This window comes from Lotus japonicus, chromosome 3, assembly GCF_012489685.1.
Source record: "Lotus japonicus ecotype B-129 chromosome 3, LjGifu_v1.2".
NCBI lineage: Eukaryota > Viridiplantae > Streptophyta > Magnoliopsida > Fabales > Fabaceae > Lotus > Lotus japonicus.
The window spans coordinates 23,813,872-23,832,280 of NC_080043.1; the positions used below are offsets into that span (position 1 = coordinate 23,813,872).

General features: G+C 35.1%; 1 protein-coding gene across 1 annotated transcript; it reads left to right on the forward strand.

The window, feature by feature from the left end:
* The first annotated feature begins 6,913 nt into the window (after positions 1–6,913).
* LOC130748069 (uncharacterized) lies at positions 6,914–7,548 on the forward strand. The gene has a single exon (XM_057601160.1). The coding sequence runs from the start codon at positions 6,959–6,961 to the stop codon at positions 7,517–7,519; it is 561 nt and encodes a 186-aa protein (XP_057457143.1). The 5' UTR covers positions 6,914–6,958; the 3' UTR covers positions 7,520–7,548.
* Positions 7,549–18,409: the final 10,861 nt, after the last annotated feature.

Consider the following 18,409-nt stretch of genomic DNA (forward strand, 5'->3'; position numbering starts at 1 on the left):
CACAATCGGTTATCAATCTGAGTCAATTTTGTCTCCTGCAGCAGTAAGTCAGTAACATATCCACATCTTCACTGGCTATAATCTCCCTTAATGATCTCCATTTGCCCTACTAGCCAACCCCCTTATATTAAAACTTAGTATCTTCATAACAACCCACTATCATTCCCTACTACCGCCTCTTGCTTTTTAGTAGCCTCATTCAAACTGTCCCTTTTTTCAAGCTCAATAAATCGGGCCACAATTTCCTCGTCTGGACCATCAAAGGAAACACCAATTTCTTTCCCTAGTTCCCACAAATTCCTGGCCTCGTCCATCTTATTTGTGAATTGGAAATTCTGCCCCTCACTCACACAATCAAACTCAGGCGAAGAATTACAAACAGAGTACATAACACTTCTGACCTTTTTCCTTGCAACCTCTGATCTAATACACAGTGAGCTAGTACTGAATTGGGATGAAACCAACTCACGTTGCATCCCTCCTTGCCGACACCCAACACCACTTGCCGACGAGCACGTCCTCTCCGGAACGCAACCTGCACCTGAGACATTTTCATTCACCTGCGCTGCAACCATGGGAGTTGGGTTTGGCACCCCACCTATGGGGCTTGCCACCCCACTTTATCAAATACGGAATTTAAAATTCCGTATTCTCCCTATTGAATACGGAACTTAAAATTCCGTACTGTATTTAAGCATGCGTGTCACATTTTCAACCACTCATTATATATTAAAACACATACGGAATTTTATTTTCCGTATTGATACGGAACTTTAAATTCCGTATTTAATAAAGTGGGGTGCAAAGCCTAAGGGGTGGGGCACCAAACTCAATTCCCCTTCTCCCATAGATGGGTTCATTTCCTCCAATTGATTTTCATGAATACCCCTTGACGGGTCATGTTCACCCACCGCTCCAACACCAATCTGATCCTCATTATTTTCTAATTCTGGACCAGCAATATCAAGTTGTAATTGTTGGCCCACACACTCCTTATTTTTATTTTGACTTTGGGCTACTATTGTTTGAGGGCCCACCATCTCCTTATTTATATTACGGTCATGGGCTGATGGTGTTTGAGAACCCACATCCTTTTGAGGGACCACACTGCTTCATCGTCTTCATCATCGTGCTTGCCCTTACAACGACACATCTCTTGAGACGGAAGACCAATTTCTTCGATTACCCTCACACCATAGACAAAATCATTCACCTTCATCTTTCTGAATAAGGAAATCGGCCCCAGATTACACGTACGAACAGGGACTCGCGCCACGTCCACTCTCTCGAACGCGATCGTCTTTTCGTCCACTGCGATTACTTCCCCCACTGGTCTCACCAAATGCTCAAAACATTCCTTTGTCCATAACTCAACGGAACCCCCGAACACTGCACCCATCGTAAACGATATCCAAGAATGATTGTAGGATTCCACGGATACAACTGAGCAAACACTTCTCCAACCCAATCCCCTGAATCGTTTAGTGTTTCAATAATATTAATATCTTCCGAGCTGCTGATAAGAACCATGTCATCGCCAAAATAACGCACTTTGAACGATGACAAGCCGGCCACGATAAAAGAATTGTGCAGCGAATGAACCTGTGTTAAATCCTTCACCATACCTATCACACTCTTCTGCAGCCATCCACCAATTTCTCCCTTCACAATTGCACTCTCCAGCTTCCAATCCTTAATAACATTACCCTCAATCCCTGTTCGCACCACTTTGTTCTCCGCCTTCTTCTCCTGCCACACCTTGTCCTTGTTGGTTTTGGCCACCACAACCTCTGCATATGTTTTAGATGGCGCCGCCACCTTCTGAGGTACTCGCCGCTCAACCTTCTCATGCATCCCAATCTTTCGAGTACCCACATCAAATTTAGGAAGGTTAACATGGACTTTCATATTCCCAATAAGCATCTTGTCCAGCTCTCTCTCCAATTGTTCTGGATCCCTGACATCCATAAAACGTACAAAGCCGAACCTGTTCCCACTTTTATCCCATTTCGCAGGAATATACACCTCCCAGACTCTGCAATACCTCTGGAAAGCCTGCCACGTATCTTTTGCTTCAAAATCCTCAGGGAAATGAGTGAAAAAAGAATGAGGTGATATTTGGCATGCCCCCCAATTCCCATTCATGCTTCTTTCATGCCCTCTACCCTCCCATGCTCCATTCCTACTTCTCTCTTGCACCCGTATCCAGCCTTTCTCTCTCTCTCTCTCTCCTCCTCTCTCTCTCTCTCATCCTCTCTCTCTCTCTTCCCTTCAGTGTAGAGAGTAAAGAGGGAAAGCTAACATAACTTTAGCACAATCGGTTCTCTTGCGTTGGATAGAGCATTAGTTCGAATCAGTAGTCGGCGAAATTGCCGCTGAAAAGTGCTTTTGAACAAAACTTGAACCGAGTCAAAACTCACCATTTTGGGGAAAACTCTTCCATTCGTGCTTATGTGTTGAACTTTAAAGCTTGCAAAGCTTTCTCCGACTTCAATTAGCATTATTAGATCGTTTTGTTTCTCAGTAACTAAGCAATGATATTTTGCTTAAGGTTTGGATCCAGCTGAGCCGAGGAGATAGATTCTGAACAAATTGTGAAGCTGCAGAACGGTTAGGAAAACTTACTCTATTAGATAATGTTTTAGGTGTCGAGGATTCGACTTGTATTATTGATTATGTTTGATTGAGGCTTATGTCATTGTTGATTGCTGAGGTTTCGACAGTTTTACTACTTTCTAGGTAGGACAGAGTTATGTTTTACAGCACATATAAAGTGCTTACTGTTTTCTAGTGGATAGGACAATGTTATGTTTTATCACACTAGATATGTTTATTTTGTTGGACTGTGCTGACTGAACGTATGCATATATATACGATTTCGGAGTGGGGGAAACACTAAGTTACATCATGTTGATGACGGGGTTTTAGAGAAATGTTAGGTAGGCTCTGACAAAATGTCTGAGCCATTGCCGAGTTGAGGATCGAGACCTCCCTCGGGAAGTTACTTGGGGGTTATTGAGAATCTTTGAGTTAATAGGTTTTGGAAACAAAAGAATATAAAGAACTTAATTTTGTAAGTAAATGACATAATGCATTAAATCACGATAGAACCCTTTTATTTGTTAAGAGAATCACTTCCAAAAAACATAGGTTATGGAAAAGAGTTTGAAAAACGGGATATGTCGACGGTCCGGTTATTAAGAATGTTGAAAACCTAAGCTGCAGAAATCGTAGGATGTGTCGTTGGGACGAGGAGTTCACTGGAGTGCGGAAGTCACTCCTTACTGCTTAAGTAATTTGTTTCCTACATCGTTAGGAAGTGCCGATGTGGCGGGAAGCTCACTTTAGTGCGAAGGCATTTTTGCTGGTAAAGCAGGTTTTTGGTCTTGGACCAGCGTTTACCTTAGGGTACCGTATAGGCAGTATATTCTAGCTAGACACGCGTATCCTGGTGATGACGATTCGTTGTTTGGCTAACCATACTGCACTCATGCATACATTTTTTGGGGAGCGAGCGACTTTCCGAAGTACGATCTCAGATCGAGACTTCATCGGAGCGAGGTGCTTCAGAGGAGCGAGATGCTTAGCGGAGCAAGCTGCTCCGGGCATAACAGGAAGAAATGGTTAAACCGAGCGGGTGAGGACCGATCTGACTACGCCACAGGCGGATCCAGACATTATATATCGGTGTGGCTAAACATAAAAGAAACTATAGACTAAAATACAAAGTAGAAATTATATTAGGTAGCAAGCAAGAAGTAGCTATAATTTCACATGAAAAGCACAAAAGTTTATTCAACCGTGAAAAGTTAAGACTAATTTGTGCAGTAAAAGGACAAATTTTGCTTTTTTGGGAGAAAACATTACAATGCTGCTAATTTAACATTCCAAAATTTGCAGGCACGAATCAACAATCAAAACAGGAAAACTCATCAGCAAAAACAAACGGAGGCAGTGACGGATCTATGTTAAACACCATGAGGGCAAGTGTCCTCACTTGATTTTGAGAACAACCATTAGAAAAAAATTGAGTGGTAAAAGTATGTGATTTTTTATTATCCCTTTGGTAAAAATGCCATCACTTGTGTTTCACACTACTAAATGCCATCACTTATGACCATTTTGGTAAAAAATGCTCTCACTTGTGTCCCCTTGATAAAAAAATGCCCCCACTTTTAATAGTATATGTTAATTGTTTTTATGAATTTATATGTATATATATTGCCCTCACAACATCAAATTTTTTGATCCGTCACTGAACGTAGGTAGCTCCAAACCCAACATGGTTCCATCAAAGAACTGAGATCTGTTGAGTTCACAAGCAAAACTTCTCACCCAAAAAAATCGATTCAACTCAACGCGTGCAGCAAGTTCATAAACAAAAAAAAAATCTTTGAAAATAAAAAAAAATAGAAATAGGAAAAGATCGTCCAATATGAATTGTGTGTAGCGTAGTAAGGTGAATTACGAAGTTAATTTACCTGAGAGACAATGAATCAATTGAATTTCCTCTTGAATTGTGGTTGATTGGTGCGATGATCAGGGTTCTCCATGTGATGAGAAATTTAGGAAGGTGAAGATTGGTGGGTTTTTAATTTTTGGGGAAACGGACTTTAAGTTGATGAATGCCAAAAAGCAGTAATGGAAGAAAGAAAGAAAGAAAAACCGCGTTCTAATTTGATGTTAAGTGTGAATTTTGATATTTTACTTATTATGCTATGGCGGCGCTTTCGACCGTCGCCATACATTAACACAAAACTTTTAGCGGCGGATCCAAAACCGCTGTTGTATATGATATTAACAAAAAAATTAAAAAAATCTAGGGGCCTACACGTGGGTCCGCCCCTGCTACGCCAGGTCCGGGTCATCTTTTGAGCATGACTTTGCATTGGCACGCCATACATCTAACTAAATTTGGTGATGTGATGTTGATATATTTGTTAACTGCAAATGATAACATGCTATGTATATGCGTAGGATATGTCATGGTGAACATATATATATATATATATATATGAGAAGCTTAGTTTTCATCAAAGTGCTTTTATATTATAAAAATTGTTATTGATCAAAATTAAATTTTAAAACGATATGATGCGTTTGAACTTAACAACGCCAACATGACTTAGCGACAAGACCAAGAAGCCTCTCTTCTTTAATCACCTCAAGAACCTTAATCCCTTCTGCCCTCCACAAGCCAGCAACCCACCCACTGTTCCTGAATCCGGGACAAAATCGAACTCAAAACACAGAGAATGAGCCCAATTCTGAATGATCTTTGTTATATGCCCCACACAATCTTCTAACATTCCACGATGCCCACTGCACCCCCATGACCCTCTAAGATGAACGGAGCAGTCGCAGTTCGTCCTCCACCCCTTCAATAGCTTGAGAATCAAGACCTGGGAACTCTAAACCTAGCACCTTACCGAGAAGCCAGGTTTTTGTCTCCATGGTTAGACGAGCACCTGGTTCTACTTGCTCTTAGAGAGAACTGAACCTAGCAAATCTTGATCCAGCGCTTCACCTTCAACAGCCAAGCGCCTTGAAACTCGATCTCTTTTACTGGTTGTATTTACTCCTCTGGCAGCAGATGCGAGCGATGAAGAAGAAACAGTCGAGGCTTTCCTGGGTCTACCTCTGCCTCTCTTTGGTGAGAGATTCATTACTGTGGACAATTGGGCAGCAGTTGATTCTAGCCCATCAGGGGAAGCAATAGTTGACATAAGAAGGGACCCTATCTCACCATTAGAATGGGTCGAGTCATGAACCCACATCTGCTTTGGAGCACTAGCGATCGATGGAGACTCTTCACCACATAGCCGACTAAACAAAGACTCAATCAGCCACGTGGGGACAAGAAATTCAGGGTGTCTTACAACCACTCGATCAAGAGGATCCAACTGTCACAATTTAATTTTTATAACACCTCTGCTGACTAGTTGAACCATCCCATTCTAGTGAAAGAAACCAAGTTTGCTAACTTTCGCTGTTGTAGAAAAGTTATGACCGTGAAGGGAAAGTCTTCCTCTGCAACACAAATTCTGATCCTCTGCCACCAGGGGCCCATCACAAGTGACCTCAGCCACCGTCTACAGAGCTTTCTTCCAAGTCTAGTGTTTCCTCCACCACCGTGTCTTCAGAGGTTGGGTTAAGCTCAGACGAAGAGGATACCCTAGGAGCCGCTAGAGAAGAAGAGAGCCTCCGGAAATCAGAGAAAGGGCACACCTCAACGACTAATCTAACCTTCACGTCATCAATCGTTACATCAATGAATTTATCAGTTAGAGAGGGTGAGGTGGAAGATTTAAAACTATTTGATATCAATTTTTTTATGGCATATTTGATATCATTTTGAATGTAAGATATTACATTCAATACTTTTTATTTTTTAATATAAAAAATAACCATAATCATTAAAAAAATATTTTAGGCATACATCTTAATGGTAGAAAAGTCACAATTCACTTTTATTAATTATTCTAATGTCAGTAATAACCATTAAATACAATATTAATACATTAATTATTTTCAAAAAAGTCACAGTTGACTTTTGTTAATTACTCTAATGTCATTAATAAACATTAAATGCAATATTAATACATTAATTATTTGTGAAAAAATTCACAGTTGACTTTTGGAATAGTTATTATAATGTCATTAATAACCATTAAATGCAATACTAATACATTAATTATCTTTGAAAATATGAAATTATTTAATAATGAAAAATCAGAAAATATAAATATGACATTATCTACTACTAATTATAGTATGAGAGAAAAAACTTACGAAGAAAGGCATAGAATCAGGGAGTGACACTTGTCGGAATTGCCACTTTTTGGTTTCGAAAATAGTATATAGTATAGAAGTATAGAATAGGACAGGATCTTGTTTTCACTACTTTAAATTCTCTCCTGCTAGCTAAACCAAGCGATCAAACTAAACAAAACTTACAATGTCTTTGCTTAAGTATTTTTCACCCCTCATGCTACTGCTAGTGTTGCTTGTATTTGTTGCATCTTCCCGTGGAGCAAAAGTAGTGGAAGTGGGTGAGATTTGCAAGCAATCTAAGAATGTTTCATTTTGTATAACCCTTCTGAACTCAAGCCCAAGTGGGAAAGACCTTGTTAGCCTTACCCAATATACAATTGATGTAGCTCATGCCAATGTGACCAACACAATTACTCTAATCAAATCTTTGATTGCAAAAAGTGTTGATGATCCGAAGGCAAATGCCCATTACAAAACATGCTTGTTTTATTTTGTTGTAGAAGGGGGTGCTCTCAATGCCATTGAAGACGCTCAACAATGTTTTAACAAGGGTGGTTATGATGGTGTGGGTAGTAGTGCGAATCAAGTCTATGCACGTGTTGATGCTTGTCTTTTAGGAGACGACGGACCAGACCCGGGCCTAACTCCTTTTCCTGATACCTCATTACTTCCAAATTATGCTGATGTTATCAAACAAGTTGCTCATATTATACTTTTCCTATCACATCTATTGATAGGTGATTGATCAGATGTTGTTCAAAGATATTTGGATGAAGTTACAATAAAATGAGTCGATTTTTTTATTTTAGTTTATTTTGAAGAAATAATGTAAATTCTTGTTCACAAAAATTGCATTATTTCTTTTTCAGAATCTTCAACTTTAATTGGATCCAACAAACGTGAGATGGTCTCCAATATCAAGAAATTTTGGAATTTCCTACCGCTCAATCCGTAGTAACATGTAGCAAATTCTTAGCAAAAAGTATTTACTTACAGAAAAATTACAATTTAGCTACCAAAATATTGGTAGCATGAAATATGAGGGTGATGGTTAGCTTCCAAATATTTTGGCAGCTCAGTGCAGCAAGTTTTAAAAGTTATGCAGCACGACTAAACTCTATCAATATGTAACTTACTTGATATTTTCCTATCTAAGTAACTAGGACTAGTTCAGATATTCCGCAGCTATAGGGAAAATGATGTTAAATATTTACAGCCATTTTGTCAATAATTTCTAGCTAAATTATAATATTAACTAGTATCTTTTACCCGTGATTCACTTTTGCTTTTCTTATGTGATCTTTTAAAAATTTGTGTTATTTTTTAAAAATATTTTATTTTTTATATAAGAAATTATAAATTTGTAAGTTTATTTTTGTAATGAATGTTTGCTTTTATTTTTTTGAGTTGTCTTTTTTTTTTTTATCTTTTGTTGTTATTTTCCTAAATACTCGATTGCTGGTTTTTTTATATCTATTGAATAGTTTATTACAAGAAGTTGAAATAACATGTATGTGCTAAACATAGACACTGAATTATTTTATTTATTTTTGTAACATCCCGATTTTCTGGTGTCACTTAGTAACTAAAAAATAATATAAAGCGGAAAATGCAGGTAATTTTTTTCGTTTTAAAGTAAAAGACTTTTCAAACTAAAGACTCAACCCAAGATTGCACAACATAACTAATATACAACATAGATATACAACCTCGCTCTAACCATAAGTAGTAGAAAGTGATAGAAGTAAGCCCGAAGAAAAAACGTACAGATCTAGTGATCAGAGTGACAAAGTTATAAGTACATGTCCTCAAAAGTGGGAGAATCAGCTCAAAACGCCCCCCTCCGGACTTCCTACGTCAAACTTCTCTTGTGATTTCCCATTACAAAGAACCACACAAAAAGTAAAGTGTCGGGGAACTACCTTGCCCCAAAATACAAATGACGAATCAGAGCTATAACAACGACAACCAATATGAGTAGACTCTAACCAACCATACCCTATACTAATATCATCGACCCTCATCTAATCACGCATGGAATCCGGGTCCTCGTCGAAGGCTCAGTAGTAGTCATTTCGTTCCGGATCCTCCCCGAACGACGCATCATTTTGAACCGCATGTCGATCATCTAATAGTTTGCCGACCGCTCAAACACAAACAATACAAACAAGGCAAGGCGCGAGGGTCAACTCACAGAATAATGTAGATAATACAAACAACATGTAACGATAAGGGGGGATATACATATATAGGTTCTTCATGACCTATCCTAGTGTATATACATAGCATATCATCATTTCACCACTAACAAATATATCATAATCACAACTAACAAATATATCATCATCACATCATCAAATATGGTAAGATGCATGGAGTGCCAATGCAATGTCATGCTCAAAAGATGATCATGATAAACGACACCAGCACGATCGGCAAGACAAGCCAATGACATTGCCACTTAAAGTTGGGCACAGATCGATCCTCACCAGCTCGGTGTAACCATGTATGCTTGTTATGCCCGAAGCAACTTGCTTTGCTGAAGAGGCTCGCTTCACTGAAGCACCACGCTCCTATGAAGCACCTCGCTCCTATGAAGTCTCAATCTGAGATCGTACTTCGGAAAGCAGCACACTCCCCAAGAAATGTGTGCATGAATGCAATATGGTTAGCCAAACAACGAATCGTCCTCACCAAGGTACACATGTCTAGCTAGAGTACATTGTCTCTACAATACCCTAAGGTAAACAAGGAAGTGCTAGTCGCACTTAGTAACTTTTCTAGTCACTCTAGCTCACCGTCTCGATATCCTAACAAGTTGCTCAACGAGCAAAAGGGAGTGCTACTCACACTCAATGCCCTTTCAAGTTACTTTGGCTCACCAGCCTGATGGCCAAAAGGTTGTTCAACAAACAAGGAGAATTCCCCTCGCACCCAGTGGCTTTTCAATTTACCCAGGCTCATCAGCTCGATGGCCGAAAGGCTGCTCAATGAGCAAAGATTGTGAACTCACACTTGGGGACTTTCCAATCATCCCTGGCTCATCCTTTGGATGGCTAGATAAACTGCTCAAGGAGCAAAATGTGTTATAGCACTCAAGGATTTTCCTCACACTTAGATCGTCGACCTTTCCCGTTTTCCAAACTCATTTCAGATCCTAAGTCTTTTCAAGAAATTGTCAATATTATTTGAAGGTGTTCTATCTTTGGTTAATGAATTATGAATTTCATTTATGAAGTCAAGTTCCATTTCTCTTTTGTTTTAAAACTCTATAAGTCAAAACATCCCAACAAACCCAAGTAATTCCATGAGAAGGCCTCGGTCCCCTAACACGACAAAGGTTTGAACCTTGGTCTGACTTGTCAATCATTCCCTTAAAAGTCTCGTCACTAGCATGGCCTAACCTCATGTTTCCCTAACTCCGAAGATCCACAGCTATATACATATATAATTGCACGATTCAGTTAGTACAATCCAACAAGCATATTTGCAGATATCAACACATCCTATAATTAGTCACTTAGTACATATAAAGCATGTGATTCAATCAACATCAATCATAGCAACAATCAAATCATCAACACATATATCAGCCGAAGCCCCAGAAAACGGAGACACAAGTCTTAAGGTTTAACAACGACCGAAGCCTCAGAAAACATTTTTCAATTCAGCTCAATCAACATCATCACAATCAAATAAGCAGGTCGAAGTTATCGACGCCTAAGTCATTAGCTAGCAAGTAAGTTTCCCTCACCTCTGGTATGTTCCGTTCCGTCTTGAGAACGCTCCGCTTGCTCCAAAATCAGCTCCTCTTGGTTAAGCTAAGCCGGAACCTTAAGCAAAAACAACATTGCTTAGCTACTAAGAAACAATTCAATATAAACAATGCTAACTAACGTCCGAAAAAGCTTCATAAGCTTCAGAGTGCAACATCTAAGTACGAATGGAAGAGTTTCCCCAAATGGGTGAGTTTTAACACGTGAAACCAACCCAGAAAATTCTAATATTTACCTTTGCTCACTAAAACGCGCATAACTCGAGCTACAGAACTCGGAATAACACGAAACCAAAGCCATAATTTCGGCGACTCGAAGGGATACAGTAAGATTTCGGCGCATAACTTGTCCATATTTTAGTTTCCTCCCAGTCCTAATTCATGCAAGTCTCGGCTACTACCCAATTTTAGCGTTTCGGCGCTTTTTCTTCGATCTAATTTAATTCCTAGGTAACCTAAGGTCATAACTAGGGTAAAAAAATGCTCGGAAAAATTATCGAATTTGAAATGCACATAGGGGTATTTGGGTCAAGATTTTAGGCTCAAAAACTCAAAGTTGAAATTTAGAAAAAGAAATTTGATAGGGTCATACAGAATGCTGTTTATAGCAACTAATTCTAAAGGCACTAGGTTGAGTCGTGATTTTTTTGTTCAAAAAGCAAACTCACAGAGAAAATGAGTATTTCCACAGTTTTTCAGGTCTATAGCGACTCAGTGAAAATCCGAGCGCACCGGCGGTGAATATGAAACGCAGGAAAGGCATAAATGATTATTGAAAGAAGAAATAGAATTAAGCTGATGTTTTTCGAAAATGCTCAAAACTTTGAGCACAGAAATACATAGTGAAAAGCAACAAAAGTAGAAACAAAGGCAAGAAGTAGCAAGGTTACCTCGCTGTCGATCGAAAGAAAATGAAATCGGGTCGATCAGACAAGAACTCTCGAAGATCTCTCCCTCTCCCTCTCCCTCTCTCTAACCGCGGCCTCTCTCTCTAATTGGGGGAGTGAGATTCCCTCCCTTTTATAGCGGAGGTAAAAAAAGTAAAAGCGAAGGTTTTGTTGATCCGGTCGTCCTGGTACTTTCATCTGCTGATAACAAGTGAATATTTGGCGATAGAATACCAAAACTCAAAACGAGGTTCTTTGAATTGAAGAAAACGATTCAAACGCATTATTGATCAAAATACGCTGAAAAACTAATTTTTGCAATTGGATTCGAATGAAGAAACTTCCTTCTGAAGAAAGATCGCAATCGTCGAAAGAAATGAGGTTACGCGGATGGAAACTTCGTTAAAAGCTTCAAATAGAAAAACTCTTCATTCATAGTCATAATTAAGGTCCCCGAGAAGATAAAGCATAGCTTCGACGGGCTTTCGAGAAGCCAAACATATCGTGCGTACAAGCTAGAGTTCCGTAGCAAAACACTAGTAATGGGAAAAATACCCGAATGTTCTTATTTTTCTAACGATTTTGAGTTTCGCTTAAACAATGCTCTATAAGTGGAAATAGCCTTTTTCGAACACTCTCGACCTTAGCCGGGTGTGGAAATGGCTCGAGCTATCACTTAAACTGACTACAGTACTATACTTAGTCATTTCCTGAACTTTCTTCTTCATTAAGCTATCCAAATCATCATACACTTGTTCAGGTTCCCCTCACGATACACCGAAACTTAGGCGTGAATAAGAAGTTAATTATTTATTCTAACGCTAAAACCTGGGTCTTACAATTTTTTTTTGCAATTGGAAGAATTACATTGAGAATAAAACTGAGAATGTATCGTTCCACATTTCCTGTAAAAAGATCTTCATCATATGACATTGTGAAAGACTTCTTTGTAAACTGCATTTGAAGTACTATGAAATTGTTGCCATCACTATCGCAAATGAGAATTTTTAATCCTTTACGATGGGTGACTCTAGGATATTTTATTTTGTGCATCGAAAGATTAACTCTGAGATTTTTAGTTATATCATGTATTTTTGGGTGTTGTTTTATTATTAGTAGGAGATTGAATGATTAATGTCACTTAAAAGTATTACTATTTCAACCTTAATTATTTATTCGGTTACTCAATCAATATATGTGTTTATTAAGGTATTTAAATCATTTCTTTCAATTTTATATTGAAATTGAATTTTCAACCGTTATGTTATTAATGATAATAAACATTAGTTTTATGATTAAATGATATTTATATCATTTTTTAAGTTTCAATTTAATTGAATTTTAAACAGATATGTTTTTAATGACAATAAACATTGTCTTTATGATTAGATGAAACTTATATCATTTATTTAGTTTCAATTTAATTGAATTTTCAACCATTCTGTATTTAATGATAATGAATATTACTGTTATGATTGAATGTATTTAGACATTAGCTTTATTATTTTTATTGAGCATCGCAAGTAGAAATAAAAAGAGGCAATATCTTTTAAAAAGTAGGAAACCTAAAATTTTATTTTTATAAGAAACACTAGTCCTTTTACCCGTGCGATGCACGGGGGATTTTAATTCTTATTTATTGTACGAAAATTTTAAATTTGTGTTATGTTTATTTAAAAAAAGTTTATGAATTAAAAGGATAAAAATAATTTTGAATATAAGAAAACACGAATTTGTAATTTTTTTCGTTGAAGAATGTATTTGCTTTTATTTTGTAGATGAACAACTATTTTATTTATTCTTGGTTTTGTGTTTAATGTTGCACTATCTAATTTAGTTTCTTTTAGAGGAAAACAATTCTTTTGTTTCCCTGCGTTGCACGGGGTATTCTTTATGTTTATTGAGTTAAAATTTAACAAAGTAATGTTATCTTTATTAGGTTTATAAAAACAAAGTTATGAATTAAAAAATTAAAATTAATTTTAGATGTAAGTTAACTTAAATTTTGTAGTGTTTTTTTGCGTGTCACATGTGTTTGTATTTGTTTTGTAGTAGTATAATAATTATACTAATTTATGTTTTTTTACGTTTATTTTAATGTTGAACTTTTTTTTATAGGCAAATGTTAGTTGTTAATTGTTAGTAAATTAGTTCTTTTATTAGGGTTCGAACTCTGGCCCTTCACCCTTCAATACCCTTCATTTCCCTTAGCTCACCGAGTGAAATACCCATCTCACCCCAATGTTGAACTATTTAATTTGGTCTTTTATATAACAATTTAATTTTTTATTTTAGTAAGATGAAATATTATATGAGTTTAATGGATGTGCATTTTCAATGTTATCCAATTATTGTATGCCACGTGGGATAAATGATTATATTTTTCATATATTTTAATTAAATTACAATCATAGTTTCTGATGTGATAGAAAACAATAGGATGTTTGTGTAAAAAAAAGTTTACACCAACGATGTATATTCCCTTTTCTCATATTATATATGAGCTGATAAAAGAAATTGATTAAGTAATGATTATACTAATATTTTTTTGCAAATAGAATGATTACTACATTGAGAATGTAACTTGACATTTTGATTGACCCACTGGCTTTCCCGAAATATAAGAAAAAAAATAGAATAAGTCAATAATTAGTATAATCGGATAAATATATTTGGATTTGTTTTATATTTATTAATTTAATTTTCTCATTCATTAACTACATGGAGCAGGAAGGTTACAACTCTTTTTGTTGTAACAAATTTTTTTTGGCAGCAAAAGAATTATTAAATATATTAATTAATAAATTTGTGCAAAGAAAGTTATGGTAAAATTCTCATTAGTATAATTTGATTCAACCGTTTAGTAAAATCATAATCACAATACACATCTTATCCTTAGTTTAATATTTATATATTTTTCTTTTTCGATGTATCAAAAAAATATTTATATATTTTTGAAATCCAAAATAATTTACCATGTCCTATAGAATTTTGTAAATGATATTAAGATTTTAAAGGTTAATAATAATATTATTATTTATTATATTCTATAATCCTAATAAAATTATCATGCATGTTCTATGGATTTTCGTAACTGATATTAAACTTTTTAATGAGTGTGTAAATAATATTAACTAAACACCAATAAAATATCTAAGTGTAAGCGAAAGGGTTAGTAAAATGTTTATTGTTGAATTCATATCAAATTTAATTTAGAAATTTCAAAATTAATTGCTAAAGAATAATATTAATATTTATTTATGTATTGTATAAATTTGATAATAATTTTCCATTTCTTGTGAAATTCTGTTACCGATATTATAATGCTCAAGAAAATTTATCATGTCTTTTGAAATTTCGTAACTAATATTTTTATTTTTATCTAATGTGTAAATAATATTAACTAAACAGTTACCAAAAAACTAAGTGGGGGTTAGTAGAAATTTTATTGTCGCATGTGCATTGATTTATAGACGTTACAATAGAAAAATACTAAATTTTTATTAGGGTACGGCGTACTATTCTTGTTTTCTGATGAAGCAAAAAGAGTATCTTTTTTCTTCAAACATCAAATTAATTTAACCACTCTATCCTTATAATTAACCACAAACTAATACCTTTTAACCAACTAATTAATCACTTACAAAAAATGATATAATTTACCGTTACCCTCTCAGAGTATGACAAAATATGCCTTTCAATTTATAAAAAAAAATTTCTCTCCAATAATAAAGTTGTATCTTTGTTAATTCACCGTGAATATCGCAATTAATATTGAATATAATTGATACATTGTAATGTTGGCTAGACAAATTAAGTAAGCTCAAACTTTCTGATGCAATAACATGATGTTCATAGCATACCCTTAAATTAAGTATAGCAAACAACACTTGAAAACAACATATCAAGAAAGTTGAGGAAAAAGAAAAGTCATTTACGACACTATTGTTGTCCTACTGCTCAGAATCATCTTTTTCTTCTTCTTCCTCTTCATTCTCTTCCCCCCTCTTCGTCCCCTTCAATAGGAGTTGTATTTCAATAAATGCATTCAACAATAAAACAACTTGTGTATTGAATAGCCACAAATAAAGAAGAAAAATAGTTAGACTTATAAGAGAGTTAGTGAAAAGTTAGTACTTGTAATTGTTGTACTGGAAACGGTTAGTGGAAATTTTTTATTGGCATTGATATCAAATTTAATGTTTAAACTGTCAACTAATTTAGAATTAGTGTCTTGTATATATCCTAACTAACTAATCATGCCCTCTGGAATTCCCTAACTGACATTACTTACTAATATGTAACCACTAAATTCCTCAATAACCACATATAAATGAAAAAGAAGATGTCACATTTGACCTTACTAGAGAGCTCTTCCAAAATGAGGGCATTAAAACTTGTAAATGTATGAGTGGCAATTCTTGGCCATTAAAAATTAAAATGAATATCTTTTTAATAGAAAGTAGAAGAGAGGTTTAGTAAATAATTAGGAGAGAATCAATTGAGATAACAATATGAGGAGAGAATAAAATGAATTATAATATTGAGAAACTTCTTGAGCCCGGGGATACTTCATAAGATTTCATTTTTGAAATCATGCACCCATATGGGGAATAAAATAAAGAAGATAGCAACCTAATGTGAAAAAAAAATTGAATTGAGGAATAAAGACTGCATCTTACTGGAGTGGAAGAGGAGAAATGAGAATAAAGAAGACAACAACCTAATGTGAAAAATAAATTGTAGAAAAATAAGTCTGATCTCTGAAGTCAAAACGCAGAAAGAAGGGGAAAAAAAGAAAAAAGGTTCTTACCACAGTTGGAGAGAACGATCTTGCTCTTTGTGGATTTCTTCCCTCTCGCTTCGTTTTCCACAAAACAAATGGTAGAAAAAAATTAGAAGAATGGTTCTTACCACAGTTGGAGAGAGCGAGCTTGCCCTTCACCGTTTTCTTCCTTTTCGCTTTGTTTTCTCGAGACGGATACGTTCGAAGACAAAACCCCAGCTTCATCCCCGCAATCAACAGCAGAAAGTAAAATAAAATTGTCCTTACCTAAAGAGTCATTTTTAGGAGACAATGAAACAAAAAAAAAAGTACATCAAATGCAAGAAACTTTCATATTTTCAAGATAGTACATTGGAAGAATGGAAGCAATAGAGGCAAAATCTGAAAGAAGAACAAATTGAAACGAAATCAATTACATGTAAAATGAGAACAAAGGCTACAATGTATTAGATTAGACGAAAAGACAATCATTTGGTTGATAATAAAACAATGAAAATTAAAATAGCACGAAACTTACATTAACTGAAGTAAATTAAAATGAGACGAATTTAACAGTTTATTGTTACCAATGGAAGTAAAGAAAGTTTACTTTAAAATGGAATAGAAGATAAGAAAATATCATAATAATGCTAATAATCCAAAGCATAAGAACAAAACATGCATCAATGACAAAAGTACAGTAAAATGAGTAATTTCTACCGATTGTATTAGTGATAACAGTATGCATATTACGAATAAACACTGAATCTTATCGTAAGGAGAAGAATGAATGAGAAAAATGAAGATCGGTTGAGAAGAATGTAGCATGAGAACGAAATGTGAAGAAGAAATGATTATGAAATCAGAATAAATAAATCAAAAGGGAGATAAAAGGAGTAAAGTGGGCTCTCACCGGATGGACGATGATGATGGAGAAGAACATTAATGCCTAAGAATTAAAAATGATGAAGAAGAAGTGATTGATGAAGAAGAATTTTTTCTAACCTGATGGAAGATCTTCTTTCGTAGAAATTGTGTTGTTGGAGAATCCGGAGGGGGAGATTTCTTGCATATAAATAGAGGTTAGGGAGATCAAGATGGGAAAGATGAAAAGAATTTGAAAGGAAATGGAAAGACTCAAAACTTAATAAAATTTATGGGAGAAAAATGAAGAGACTCTTGCTGATATTTGTAACCACAATCAAGAGTTATAAAAGTAACAAAAAAAAAACAAAAGAATATGAAAAGGTTGCTCAAAGGGTTTCATAAGAAAATGATGCAAGGCTAGGATTAGAAGCAATCAACGGTCAAGATTGATTTCATAATTAATTACTCACAAATTTACATATATGCCCATGAAAAAATATTCACTCATGTGCATTATTGAATTCCCATCTTACCCTCAAAGTTGCAAAAACTTCACTTTTATATAGTTTATAGATAGATAGATAGATAGATAGATAGATAGATAGATAGATAGATAGATAGATTAGTCTTTCTTATTATAGATCCTTCACAATTTATGTACCAAAAAAAATCCTTCACAATTTTAATTAACAACAAACTAAAAAAATACATATGCAAGAAGAAAGATGTCCACTCAATTAAAAAATTATTTCCAATGAGAATTCATGGAAATGAAAAAAGTTCACAATAAATTGATTCATGTTTTAATCACAATAGGAAAATAAAAAAAACTGTGAAGTAAACTCACTAGATCATGTTGGTAGAACAAATAAAGAAGAGACAGAACAACACAAAAGAGTTAAATGAGATAGAACAACACAAATTGATGACCAGATCGCAATGTACGATGAACCTTATAAGTTATAAATGACATAAATTAATTAAACTCATCATACTAGTAGAGAAGAACGATGATGAAAATTGTGAAACACCAAGTAGAAAAGGATTAAAAAAAATGGCTCAGTATATTCAGTTCACAATAAAGAAAATTTCGGAAGAAAAAATATTTTCAAGAAACTTACATGTATTGATAGAATTGTCGAAGAAGGGCAAAGAGCAATGACAAAACCTGAAAGAAGGAAAAAAAAAATGAAATGAAATTAGTGAAATGTAAAGGAGAAAAGTTTAACTGTTTACAATAAAAATCCCATTATTCCAGTGAAGAACAAATGTTGCATTATACCATATTAGAAGATATAACTTTCACTTGACCGATTGTGTTGATAATGAAATAATGAAAAT

Coding starts and splice junctions, on each gene's coding strand:
- LOC130748069 (XM_057601160.1), top strand. CDS start 6,959: ATGTCTTTGCTTAAGTATTTTTCACCCCTCATGCTACTGCTAGTGTTG.